General features: G+C 39.5%; 1 protein-coding gene across 2 annotated transcripts in view; it reads left to right on the forward strand.

Annotated features, from left to right (window-relative positions):
• The window catches only part of atg5 (ATG5 autophagy related 5 homolog (S. cerevisiae)), a 31,468-nt gene extending 17,335 nt beyond the window's left edge, over positions 1–14,133 (forward strand). For both annotated transcript variants that reach the window (XM_075466137.1, XM_075466138.1), the window contains exon 8: positions 12,118–14,133. In XM_075466137.1, the coding sequence (XP_075322252.1) occupies positions 12,118–12,254 (137 nt within the window). In that variant the 3' untranslated portion in view covers positions 12,255–14,133. The remainder of the gene's footprint in view (positions 1–12,117) is intronic.
• The last annotated feature ends 544 nt before the right edge of the window (positions 14,134–14,677 follow it).

The following is a 14,677-nucleotide window of genomic DNA, read 5'->3' on the forward strand; positions in this document are numbered from 1 at the left end:
TTCCTTCTACCTGTAAACTGTTGGCCAAGCATTTTGACTGCAGATGTGGCGTACAAGTTCTGTGGGGCTGTTGCAAACAGCTGAGTTGCAGCTGTGGCAGAAGAGTGCTGATCATGAAAGAAGAGATGAGAGGAGAGGTATAGAGAGAGGGCAAGCAGCAGTCTAAACAGACGGTGTCTGCAGAGGAGGAGAGAGGAAGTAGATAAGAAGACAATAGTGTGTTTGGACAGAGGACCTGCAGGAGACTCACCTGCAGGGTGGCGACAGAACCATTAATACCCCCCTCCTCTGTCTGCCTGCCTACCTGTCTGTCTGTCTAACATTCACTCTCTGTCTCCATCCGCCTCTTCATTGTTTATACCTCACATTCACTTTCAGATCAAAAGCTGAAAAGTTTAGTATTGATTTTGAAGTCCTACATCTTACACATTCTTAAGCTATAGTGTAGGTGTGTTTTGGTACCAAGCAGTGATGCATCGCTTCCCCTGGGAGAGTATACAGAGGTGGGTAACCCACTAAGTTTTAGCTGTGTCCCATTTTCATGCATCAAGCTATCAGTGTACAAAATGTTCTTTGCTAAATAACAGACTTCCAAACGTTGTAAGTTGCATACTATTCACTCTCTTGGTATAAATTCAGCTAAATTTAGTAGAATAGTGAAACATTTTCAGAAGTTTTGGCTGTAAGCATGATTTTAACAGCAGATAATGTTCATGTTCAAGTAGAACTAAGAAGATGAATAGATAAATACTGTAGATTAAATGCTTATACATATAACAATTGTGGTAACCTACAATGGGAAGATTGATTTATCTCCTGCATCTGCAACAACCCTTGGCTTTACAGAGATACATACCAATATCAAGCTCAGTATTAAGCTGTCCAGCCTTCGTTCCGCTTATGGCTCTGTAGTTTGATTTTTGTTCAAAGAAAACAGCTGTTTTCACAAAAACTATTCATATGCCTTTGTACACTGTCCCCTCAACAATAAGTGGTTAAGATTTACAAATCAACATGGTGGAGCATTGGCAAAGAGCTGGATATATCCCAGAAAACTTGGTTGAGATGAAAAACTTGAAGGTTTTGAGGAAGGACGACATCGCAAAGATTATTGTCACCATATTTCTTTCTTTATTGATCAATCTCAATCTTAATCACTGAACGCTGTCAGTGTGTATGTGTGTGCCACAACATACTTTTAGCTGTATTCATATGTGTATATGTAGGAATATTTATGGTTACTTTACACATACTCTAGAGACTGCAGGTCGTCTCAACTCGTAATTGGTGAATTTGGCTGCCTCCATGTTTAGAGCGGGCCTGCAACAGTGTAAGCTCTTTCCTCACTCTCCCTGCAGCGGGAACAGTCAGCCGAATGTTGCTGGACTTTATCTTTTGCTGCTTTCCGAGGAAGTGTTTCTTAAAGGATCTAAAAAGGCTTAAATGTCGCAACAAAAGCTCTCAGGTCGCAGCAGTGTAACTGTGGTGTATCTGTGAGGGGAGGGACTTATGTGACAGAGAAAGAGGGGCTGAATAAATGCACTGCACGCAGCTCTACGTTAAAAAGAAGATGTTGGTGTATTAAATAGTAATGATTTACTCTATTTTTACCACAACTTTTTGGGAGGGTAATGCAAGACTTTTCTCCATCTCAGTCTCACCAACGTTTCGTGCCTCTCATTAGTGATGAGCATTTAGGATTTTAGCCTGAAAATCTGTAATGCTCATCCCCAAGATAGACATGAGTTTAATTTTGGTCTAACTTATAGGTTGTTTTCTTACTGATGAAGCAAAATCATGTAAAGTTTATGATTCTGTTGCTCTTTGAACTGCTTTTTCATAGATCCCATGACATCTTGAAAGATTATGAAAAACCTCAAATGAGTCAGATGAATTGGAGCTCATTGAATTGGAGTGTTGAACTTAAAACTCATCTGAAATCCCAGAGCATAGATAGTTATTGTAGAATTAAGTGAGTTATAAATCACTGTTGACTAAAGAAAGCTATGCTCCAATATTAATTCAAGAAATATTAAATGCCTGGATACAATCAGCTTTGAGACTTATGTATCCTGTTTTCATTGGGTCCATTTCAATGCTGGTACAAAACAATTTTGTCATCTTGAACCTGTTTTCGACAGCTGGGCAATCAGCTCTTGACCAGAAAAACTGATTCCAGAGCAGCATATCTAGATTTAAGGGCTCTTGTGTACTTATATCACATCACCAGCTTCTGGGCAGACAAACTATAAACGTGGAAATGCAGCAAAAATGAGCCAAGCTGCCTGCCAGGATGTACAGTGTACAGCTTTGGAAAGAGATGTAACTCACCAGTGTAGAGAACAGGGTGGTAGTACGTACACTATTTAGTAAAAAAGGAATCCAGTCTTCCGGTTTACCTTATTTTACACCGTAGAAGATGTTTAATAGGCTGAGCAAAAATAACAACAAGGCCAATAGTGTCTTACACACCAAATATTTGTGAGAGACACATTGACTGACAGCTTATTGTTGCCATGGCATATTAGAGCCCCGAGAACAGCTTCTATCAGGGACAGAGGGTGAGATTATAGTGACCTAGCCGAGTAACTAAAATTTAGCAATCTCCACATTTAGAGGACGAAAGTCATAGTAGCACGTAGTGTGTCTCCTTCAAGAAAGGGCAAGAGGAAATGGAGCTTGGGTGTGAGTCATAGCAGCAGTTTAAGTTCATTTTTTTATTTTATTTTTCTTGGCCGAGTGGCATTTACCATTGCTATCACCAACCATGTATTTTAAATGTTGTTCAGTGTTTTAGTATCACCGGCTGATGTTTATAAACCCTGCTAAAAATGACATTTAGAAACCCTGTTTACATTAGCTTTTGGAGATGTAGGTCCTCGTAACTCTTTAGGCTACGTTCAGACAGCACACTGAAGTGACCCAAATCCGATTTTTTTGGCCCTATGCGACCTGTATCCGATCTTTTCATGACAGTCTGAACAGCACAGATCGGATTTTTTCAAATCTGATCCAGGCCACTTGGATATGTGGTCCTAATTCCGATACGTATCTGATCTTTTGCCATGCGACTGCAGTCTGAACGGCCAGGGCGCATTTATCCAACCTACGCTACATAAAGCCGCTCACATCACAGTCCCACCAATCCTGGCTACGACGACGCACCCAAACGTGTCTTTGGATAGACGATGCCACTGCCCCACAAAAGGCCAGGGCCAAAAGCCTAGCTCTTTTTCTTTTTAATATCCTCTTTAAAATTATGCCGTGTTTAATGTGCTGGCTCCGGCTGGACAACAACTTTAAAATCGCAATATATTCATTCCTACTCTTACCATCCATGTTTACTTCCGCAAACACTGGGCACGCTCGCTGCGTATGACGTCATCGTACGCTCTTATGCGCATGCGGGATAGTATGGGGCGGTAAGCAGTTCACACAGCAGGCCACATACAGGTCGCATTTAATTGCAATGTGAATGACCTCACAAAAAAATCGGAATTGAGCATCAAGGCTTGCAGTCTGAACGTAGCCTGAGACACCCAGCAGCAGGGAAAGTGAGGCAAACACTGTGATAGATGGAGAAAACAAACTGTCTGTCAGCACTGTGCCCTAGTAATTCAGAATGCAATAGAGCAAGGTAGCAAACCCTTTTTAGGTTTTACCTAAAATGCCAAAATAAAAATGAGTTCTGCCAAAATGCCCTCAGATTTAAGTGCTTGGCCAATGATTGTTTGTGAGTCAAGCGCTCAGTTACGTCCTGCTATGAAACTAGGTTTAACACTCTGAATGTTAAAGAAATGCTGCTGAAGGAATATTACAACGTTTTTTTCAATTAAAACATCTTTCGCCAACAGGGGCATATCACAATATCTCCATTGTACAGTGCTTTGTACTGTACTGTAAGGCACTGTATTGTTTCCCAGCCTTAAGTAATCTGTTTGTCTTTGGCTTCAGACGGCTAGAGATCCAGCCAACACTTGACATCTCTGAGCAATAACAGCTGCCATGATCTTTGTGAAGGATTGTTTTAACCATGTTTTGAATGGTTTTACAGACACTGATCCATTTCAGCCCAGTTGTTATTAATTCATTTTGTTGCAATTGAATTTACTGCCAGATTTGAAGGTTTGTTTAAAGCTTGCGTGACTATTTAGTGGAGATATAAATATCCTCCAACTCTCTTTTTTTTTTTTTTCCTTTTCCTGTTTCTTGCTGTCTGTAGTTTCCCTGATCCAAGACTCCTTTCTCCACTTTGATCCTATATCTCTGTCTCAGGTGTAGTCTTCAGCATCTTCCTTGTCTGCTGTGGATGTCTTTCATGTCTTTGACTTTAAATCTCTGCTTTTCTTTTCTACCCCGCCCCAGGAGGAGTCTGCCAGCCTGATGAGTTGGGTGATAGCCAGGGATTATGGTGGCATGTTTAGATTAGAGAGCCTTGAACGTGTGTTCAGAGACTGTGTGGGGGCGTCGGTGTTTGGGAGGTTTGCTGGTACTATTGTTCAAGAGTTCAGAGAACTCTTTTTTTTTTTTACAGGACCCCAACACATAACAAAAAGAAAATCTGGGGTTCTCTATGATCTTTCAAACATCAAATAACAAAGGTTTTCAAACAAACTAACCACTCTGTTATGTCTGAGAGAGGATTGGTGTTGACCCCTTTGGGATTCAGAAACCAGTCCAAGCAAACAGCTGGGGATGGCGCGAATTATAAGCATAAAAAGAGGGGGATTCCCAAATCTTTCTCAAGCTATGGCCGAAAAGTCTGTGCTGCCTTGAGGCTGCCCCCACACTGCGGCTAACAACTCAAAACATCATGTTCCTGTAAGCGGCGGTCAGCGCTGACGTGTACCGGAGCCGTCTCATGCATTTTGTTTCGGTTTGAAACAGGTGTGTTATTGAGCAAGTTTTGTGATTTGGCTCGCTGCAGAAATCACCGTGTAAAGAGCGATTCTTCCCACTCACACGACAAAGGTTTATGGACAGACAGTACTCATAAACAAAGCGTCTCTGTTCTCTCTTCAGGTTTTGTCAAAGTCGAGCCCGATCGTGAAAAAGCCCCGCATTGATTATTGTCTGTGAATAATCAGAGGAAACCCCCACATCATCATAACCCCCATCCCAACCCCACCCTCACCCCCTCCCTCCCTTCTGAGTGACAAATCCACACGATTCTCCTCCCACATTCCCTGTCTCAGTCACATCTGTGTTACAGCCCACTCACTATTTGCATGCTTCCTCATAAAGCTAATACAATTTGTGCTTATCAAACAGTATGGTTCACTTCAGAGGCTGGAGGGGGAAGTGCAGGTTTCAGTGGCTGTTTTGATACCACAAGTAGTGGGTTATGCTTCGTGTGAGGAGGCGTTTGAGATGTGCACCAGACAGGGGAATTCAGAATAGCTCGAAAGCCTGCTTGATGACTCGGCCTATTGTTGATTAGAATGTGCTCTGCTGAGCATATTCAATCTTTATTAATTCCTTCCTTATAACTTAACTGTAGAAGGCCGCGAAGCCTGTGAGTCTTTTGGTGGAATTGTGATCAAAGATTTATTTTGTAAGAACATCTGTACAAGACAGCAGGAACAGCACAGCAACACACCCATGCATGCAGACATTTAACAAATATATATATATATACATACAAATATAAATATACATAAGAATAAAGTAAAATTAGTAGAAAATTAAATCCAAATTTGACGAGGAGTTATCAAATCATAAAATCAAAAGATAATTATCACAGGTCATGAGCACCAGATGTTTTAACCTCATCAGTCAATCAAAACATGTACATGTTAATATATCTGCAACTTAATCAGATACAATTGCTTTAAATCAATTAAATGAAATCAGCTTCTGTTCCATCCATGCTTTTTCTATACCCGCTGAATCCGTCAGTCGGGTCGCGGGGGGGCTGGAGCCTATCCCAGCGGTCATTGGGCGAGAGGCAGGGTACACTCTGGACAGGCTGCCAGTCAGCTTCTTTCATTTAAATCTATTTAAATTCTTTGAGATTACTTATTTTTCTGGGAACTGGCTCCATATTGATAAAAGTGAATCGAACTAAAAAAAAAAATGGAGATATCCTCACAAAAACTGCGACCGTATTACGATTAATTCAGTTTATGCTAGCGTAATATGCACTGAAAACTGATGACAATAAGAATAATAATAAGAAGAATAATGACAAGAATAATGGGGTTTCCATTTGCTAACATAATCTTTAGCAATGCGATGCTATAATAACTGTTTCACACATTGGTAAAGAATAAAGAAAGAATGCTGGGTGCCTCGTTCTTAAATAATAGATTTATGGTAAAGCTAGCTTTATCTAAAAAATTTGTCATTTTCTTTTGTGTTTTTTGAAGGAGCTCCGCACAAAAGTGTTTGACAACTGCATCATTTCGCTTTGCTTGTTTCCTCTTGTTGGGAGAACCATTATCATCTCAACTCTCAATGCCAGTTACGTCGTAGCGGAGCCTGGCAGTCGCAAATCACTCTTCTCTTGTCGCATTCATGGCAGTAGGTAAACTGCTCTATGCCTTACTGTCACCCTGTGGTGGTAGTTGCTTAAATATTTGATTTCTTTTCGTTCAGTCACTATTCCAAGTGTCGTGAATCTTTCCCTTCATTTCATTAATTGTCATAATCCAGAATTGATATGATGATACAAAGTTGTTAATATTTTGTTGTGTCGATAATGGTAAAAAGTTTGCTAGTGATTATGATTTATATCAAATGTTTTTTAAAAAAGCTAAAATGGGCTAGGTACAGAGTTTTGGGCCAAATAAAGAAAGATGCTGTTTACTTGAAAGACTTGTTGAATTTTGTCTCTGACTGTAAGTTTATGCCCAACTGCTTGCAACACTTACCATTTAAATATCGTTGCTTTTGTCAGAGGTCAAAGGTTTCGTACAGAACGGTACTGAAATTCCATCCAACATTAAAAAATTAAAATTCCTGTTTTCCCATGTGAAAGCACAGAAATGAAAACCGAACAAATACAATATAAAGAAACAGATAGACAATATTTGACAATATTTTTTATGAGTTCAAAGTCATCTATAAAACTAAGTGGATTTTTAATTAGTTTTGTATGTACAATTGTTCAAAGGGTGAATACAAAAGCTTTTTAAACTCAAAAGCTCTGCCCAGTTATTTTAGAATGAACTGAAATGTAACCATAACAAAAGAGGTATTTCAGTTTGGGTAGTTCTTCGTAACTTTCTGTTGAATAACCTCTTTTCAGCCCCAATTTCTATAAAACCTGAAGTTTGAATGTACATTTCAACTAATAGTGACATGGGAAGTGGTCTGAAAGATGTCATTGCATGCAAAATTGGGACCTCTCGGATGTTGCTGAAATACACTGAAAAGCATTCATCACACACACTGTGGAAACGCGTCCTGAAATCGAAAAGGTGACTCATTGATCAGTTGATTGGCAGTACGGCCAAAACATTGACTCGTTCCAGCTCAAATGTAAATATTGGCTGTGCAAACAAAATATTTTAAAACTAAATCAACCAGTTATTCAATAGTTTCTTCAGCCAGGCAGTCAGTCTGACCAGATGCCAGTTACTCTGTCAGAAACTGGAGAGCGAAGTCTTGCGGTCTTTTTAAATGGTGTTTGGCTGAGCTCGGCTGACAAAACATGTCGTCTTGGCCTGCAGTAGTGTAGCGCTCAACCACAGGGCGTGTGGATGTGTCAGTAAACAAATTATTCCTGGGAGAAGCAGTTATTATTACTTATGTTTTAAGTGTGGTTTTTGAGGAAGCCCACCAAACATCCTGCATGTACAGTAGACTTTACTTGACACTTAAACTCTCTCTTATAGAACTTTAAACGTGTCCAACATTACATCTACATGCTCATTAAGAAGTTCTCTTGGACCTTGTAAGACACCATGACTTAAGGCTGGTCTTGATAAGAAAATTAATCAGAGAATTTATGCCTTTAAAAAGTAGATTAATTTCACAGAAAGCATTTTTTGTTGGCTTCAAAAGCAGCATTTCCCGCGGTTAGTGGTCATTTCGTTGACAGTTGGGACTCAAACTGGGAAAACACATCTTGACAGCATAACACATCAGATGTATCTGTATTTTTAGGCAGCTTGAGACGGGCTTAAAGTCTTTGTATTTATTGTAATCACAGTTCCTATTCCCCATTGCAAGAAAATAGAAATGATAAACTTTTTATTATTTTTTATTTGTTATATGTAACACAGCTTCTAACAAGTTATTAACTCTCAACTTGGAGGAATTTCTTTCCATTACTTAGTTTGTCTGCAATCTCACAAATGAAGGATTTTAGAGAATTTATTGTCCACCAGTGTGGAAAATTGGCCCAAATGAAGCACGCTTTAAGCCATCTGAGCACCTTGTTTCTTTTATGCAAAAGCAATCTCAGAGCTGGTGTTAAACCACAGCCAACTGAACCATGCAACTGAACTGGTAACTGGGAGGCATGTGTTTAAATGCTGCTCGGAAAATGATCCTCATTTATTTTTATTTTTTTTTGCAGTGGTTACTTTAAGGCGGCGGCAACACTACTTGACTGCGTAAAGGCAAAGGTCATGTTTCGGGTTAAAACTGACACTTTGATTACATTAACTACATGTTAGAAAGACCTTTCTGGCATAAGGTCATGTGGGCAAACTTTTGACTCGTGCGACTTACTGGAAATATGTTTGGTCTTCTTTTGCACCCGCCTGAGTTCAAAGTCTTACTGCAGCTCTCATATGTGATGTATTGCCCTCAAGTCCCACCAGGAAATATAATAATAATTAATCAGTATGATGGAAAATTGTTTCAAAGTTCAGTCTTTAACCATGAAGCAAAAATTAGCAGATTGCACAACATTACTGTCTGGATGCAATGAGGGGGGGGGGGGGGGCGGCAGCATTAACAGTGTCTGTTGCAGACCAGCGACCTTATTGTTAAATCTTTTTTTTTTTTCCTCTCACCATTTTCTAGTCTTCCAATTAATGTCTGAATTAGTGTGGGTCGGAGCGTGAGACTGCACGTTTCTAAATGATTTGGGCGCAGGTGGGTAATGTGATGACCTATAGTAATGTGTGTGTGAGTATGTGGTGTGTGAGTTTGGGGGCGTGGCTCATTGTGAATTTCCCCCATTTCTCATAATGATACTGTAATACGCCCACTCCACCCCCATCTGCCTGTCTATTGCCAGGCAAGGGATGAAGTTGGTGATGGGTAAGAAACACCTCCCGAAAATGGTGTGGGTGTGCGTGCGTGTGTGTGTGTGTGTGTGAGAACCAGAGAAAGTGTCATGAGTAGGATCACACCTTTTACTTTTTTTTGCTTCTGAGCTAGTCCTTTTTTTTTTTTACCAGCTTTATAATATGATGCAATTTTTTAGGAAGAATTGCAGATTTTGGGTATTTTTTTTCAGCCTTTTCCAATTTTAATAAATGACCCCTCTGATTTATTTGATTAATAAAGAAATTAACAGGCAGTTTATTTATTTTAGCAATATAATTTCTGTTTCTTTCTATATATGCACACATATTTTTACTATCTTGCCCATCTCATGAAGAGAGAAGTTCAGAATTTCTGCTAATTGTCATTATAATTATTGCCATGGCCTCTCAAAATTTCTATTATTCTAACTTATTATTGTTATGCTTTATTTGTATTTTCATAAGTCCTAAATGTTGCATAAATCACTGAAACATTTCTAAAATGTGTTGAAAATAAATGGATAAAACCCTCACCACAGCGTGCATGCGCTACACTCTGATTCTGAATGCCCTTACCTTAGATATTGTTTACAGTTGCAGAATAAAGAAAACAAACTGCCTTCCTCCTCTATCACCTTGATGTTTTGTACCACACAAAAAATAACAGGAAATAAATCAGTCCTCTCTAAACCCTTTGCACGTGTGCTTGTACCTTCAGAGCCTTCAGTCAGGCCAAATAAAAGCTAAGCTTTCAAAATAATAGAAATTCTGTTTGCAGGCAAACTCGTGATGTGGACTTAATGTTTTAATCTAATTTTCCACCAACAGAGGCGGCCCACTTCTGTAGAACTTTACTTGCACGCCTGTAATTTTCAGAGGTAAACTTTATCAGAACTAGTGTTGTTTTCCTGACGTGTTTCTTGCTCATTTCTGATTTCCAGCTACTGAGCAGGTGTAGGGTGGAGCTGCCTCTCAGACCGTCAGTTAGCACTCTGCCTCAACCGTCCTCCTGATATTACGTGGAACTAAAAAGTCATGCATCGGAGGGTGAGTGAGGACACCCTGTATATATGTATGCGTGTGCATTTCTATATACATGAGTGAGGTCAGGAGTGATAGACGGGAAAGGGCCCGTCGCTCTCTGCCTTTCTCACGCACATCAGACCTCCAGCATTATGTGAAAGGTGGAATCCAGAAGCTGAAATGATACGCTTGAAACGGTTAAATACTTCTAAATAATTAGTTAAAATTATTTAACAAAAATTCAAGCGTAAATTAAAAACTGCAAAGTAATTTCTGCTTGTAAGACTAACCAAACACAAGATGGCTGCATCAACTGTTAAAAGTAAATCCACGTTAAAAAAAAATGTTAAAATAGTTCAAATGTATCACCTTTCGCTGTTCTGAAGCATGAATCGGCAATAAATAGTTTGCAAAACATTTTCAAAAAAGAAAATAAATAAAAAATGAACTGAATTAATCCAAACTAGATAAAAGATCATTTTACATATTCTTCTGGAGTAAGAAAGCAAATAATTTAGTAAAAAATTGGAAGGAAGCATTTAAATCCCAGTGATAGATGCTTATAGCTTACTGTTCTTGAACTTTGATTAGATTTATTTACTTTTACTGTTATTTTAATGATGTTTGTAGGCTTGATATTATCATGACCTGTTCTGTAGGTAAGCTGTGTACACTTACCTGCCGTTTAAATAAATATTTTAAGAAAGTAGAAGCAGCACTTTTTAAAAAACTATAATATGAAGTTTCTCCCTTCATCTTTATTACAGTTACTAATTGCAAATGAGATCTTAAAGGTGAAGATACATTGTCCTTTTGCCACCAAGTTCATTTCAAGTTTATTCTCACCGCTGCTTTTCTTATCATCATTTTGTCCTTATCATTTAAAGAGTGCACTAGTGATTTAGTGTCTCTCTTGCCCAGAGGAGAAAGAACCAGAAGAAGCTGCGATGGTGAGCAAGAGCATCAGGCCTCATGAGTAAAGCTTTAAAACCATGCACACTGTATTTCCCACAATGCAGCTCAATGTCTTTCACTTGACATTTCTTCCCTCTGTGAATGTTTTTCTCGCTTCACACTTATTTTTAACACGTGGACACATCCATTATCGTGTGTATGTCTCTGCTACAGCTGCTTTTTGAACTGTTAGAAATATCACGGTTAAAACTCGTCGGGCTCCCTAAATCTCGCTTACTCTCAGATTTCTTCCCTGCAAAATACGCAACCTCAGATGTATGATTAGATAAAAAAAAAAAATCGTTGTTCGTGACAAATGTTTTTCGGTCGTGGCCTTTCAGCTCTAGGTGGTATCAGTCACAGGAGGCCAGCATATCCGGTGACATGCACACTCTCACACCACACACTGTCAGAGTGAAAGGCAAAAATTTAAATGCTGCCACCAATAGATACAAGAACAATCAACTGTCACTTTGCTCTGCTTCATAGCTGAACAAAGACATTCATATTCACACTCGTACTTTCTCTCCTCTTCGTCTGTCTCATCCACCACAGCAGCGGTATTACCATCTTGTCTGATGTGGTCTCTCTCACCTCATGTAACCATTTCTTTTCTCCCCTCTGGTCTCGTCTTTTTATCTTTCTTTTTCCTTTTCTTCTTTTTTTCCTTTTATCTGCCCTCCTTTACTGTTGCTCTTTTCTTCACTTGATCTTTTCTGTCCACCTCGCGTTTTGCTTTTTGGACTTAAAAACATCTCTCATTCTCTCCCCAATTTTTTACGTTAAAAAAAAAACAAAAAACGCCACAATTAAGAGAATGAAAAAAAACTTTGAAATCGGTATGAGCACAAAACACGCTAGAAGTTTGAATTAAATCACGACTTCAATCGTTATTTTAACGGTGTTGTTAACGAGCCGTCTTCTGTCCCCCGCCCAGGTGAGCAGAAGCGTAACCAGGTGGTGATCCACGGTATCGAACCTCTGCTGGAGACGCCTCTGCAGTGGCTCAGCGAGCACCTCAGCCACCCTGACAACTTCCTGCACATCTGTGTCATCCCCACCCCCACAGATTGACGCCACTCCCGCACACCTCACTGTCTCCATGACTACGCACCGGTCAACCAGCTGACCCATCAGCCACCTGGGTAGCCTCAGACATGGTTGCGCTTCATGGTGGAGACTTTGAACTAACAGGCTAACAGGAAGAACATCAGAATCTTGATGACTATGAACAGACCATTCGAAGGAGGTGTTAAGCAAACCTCGTTTCTCCATCATGTTCATTTATTTTTCTATCCCGTCACTCCTACTCCTCTATTCTGCTCAGAAAACTTGCTACAGGACACGATGATGAAAAGAACCTCTCCTCCCTCTTTCTCTCCAAAAAAAAAGACTTTCTCTTTCTCTAAGAGATGGCTGAATGAGAGGAGGATCTTTTACTTTTCTGTTCTTCTGTCTCACATCTTTGTCTCCTCTCTGAATAAACAAACTTCTCCAAAAGAGGAACGGAGGTGAATGGGTTACTCATTCCTGCTGTGCACCTCTCCTCATCTAATCAGAGACTGTCCTGGAGACGGAAAGATGGGGTTGTTTTGGAGAGCGGCGTTTTAAGTCCTGCTGAAGTTGCCTTAGTTACGACGGTCATGCATGATAACTTACTGTACATGACGTCCTTGAGTTTACATCATATTCTTGAAAATTGTTCATTGTCCATAAAATGTCCCAAATATCTTCATTTGGAAACATCAGCTTGACTGAGGAACGTTTCTGAAGGTTTGACAGCAGTAACTGACAGACAACACTTCCTCTCGGTGTCGGTTTGTAATGAACTCCTGATTTCACTGTTTAGTTTCCATCCAATTTTCAGTTAATTGCAAAAGCAACATAAAAAGCAGACGCATTATCCAAGTTGTTCTAGTCGGGTACTGCTCCTTAATTAGTAATGAGCATTAAATTGTTACTTTAACTTGAATGTATGTAAATCCTTTTCTTGTTTATTTTCTGTACTAATGGTTACATGCTTCTCAATGGGTGATGGGAATCTCTGATGAGCACAACCAAATGGACAAACTGAAAACGCAGGCTGTCCTTTTCTGTCGGTTCTGCAAAGAGATGGAGATACAGGATTTTCACAGGGTATAATTTGAGAGTCTTCTAGCATTTAATGAGGCTAAAGCATCATATGAAAGTCTCATGGGGAAAAAAAAGATCTCCACTTGTATCCAAACAGGTGTTGATTTCTTTCCATCAGCACAACACTTTCAGCTGGTTTTACTGTCTGTTTTTTGTGAGTTTTGGCCCGAGCTTCTTCGTCTGTTGCCAAACTTAAATGAGCATCTGGTTTTAGTTTTCTTTTGAAAGAGCTCAGTCTAGATGATGGGACTATTAGCTGTAAGTGAACAGGCTTTCAGGAGCCAAGTTCTGCTTATGTTTTGTGTGCCATATTTAAGTTTGTGGACACAAAACTGGGAATGCCACATAAGAGATTAGACAACATGAAAGCAGTGCTTGAGTTAGGATAGCTTACTTCATCTTGGCAGAGTAAGTGACTGATATCAGCAGCCTTTTTTTTGTTTGTTTGTTTTCCAACATTTTTTACACCAAAATCAAATTACATTAAAGATTTTAGCAGACACTGTTCATCCATGGCTTAAACAGTGAGTTGTTTATTCCTTAAAGAAGTCTAATATTATAATCACTGTGTATACTGTCCCAAGATTACATTTTTCAGTCTAGGTTTTTAGGTCGGAGGCCAATTCCGTAAACAATGTGTGTACATAAAAACTATGCTTCTGTCTTTTTCTACACAAGAGCTTGTATTTAACAAGAAAGAATGTGTGCACCTCACATTCCTCAGACCATCCATCCATTCACTATGAGGGCAATCTGAGCCTCTTATGGTGAAGTACAACTGGAAAAACAGATTATTGAATAAAACTAAAGTTCATTAGAAGAGTATGTTGGATTTCTTTCCTGATTTTGTTTCATCTGCATTTTTAAATATTGTGGGTACTATAAATAATTGCAGTCACGTGCTGTTTTTATACTCTCGCGGATGTATCCGATGGCCAATTTTCTTCAAAGCAGACTGATGCAAAGTCCTCTGGAAAGCTAAAAACACAAACGCCCCAGAGATAACGCTTCCTTGTTAATTGAATTCTGATTGGTTGAAAGGTAGCTTGAGTCAGATCGAGCTTGGAGGAGCAGACAACAGCAGATTTCAGAACAAAAAGGAAGCACTTAAAACCATAAATGGTACAGAAGCGCAAGTGAAAAACAATTGCATCGGTTGTACCGGACAGTCTTCATCTTAACATTTAGTTTCATTCCCACAGAGCAGATCTTTGTCCAAGCAGATGGCTGCTGGAGCACTATTAGAAGACCTCTCTAATTCAACTTAAAGAAGAGGAGATTTTTCTATCTGCTGGCACAAAAGGATATTTGACTTATACTTCCAAGACCAGTGAAAGAAAAGCGCCAATATACCACGCTGGATC

The sequence above is a fragment of the Odontesthes bonariensis genome, chromosome 5, assembly GCF_027942865.1.
Source record: "Odontesthes bonariensis isolate fOdoBon6 chromosome 5, fOdoBon6.hap1, whole genome shotgun sequence".
NCBI lineage: Eukaryota > Metazoa > Chordata > Actinopteri > Atheriniformes > Atherinopsidae > Odontesthes > Odontesthes bonariensis.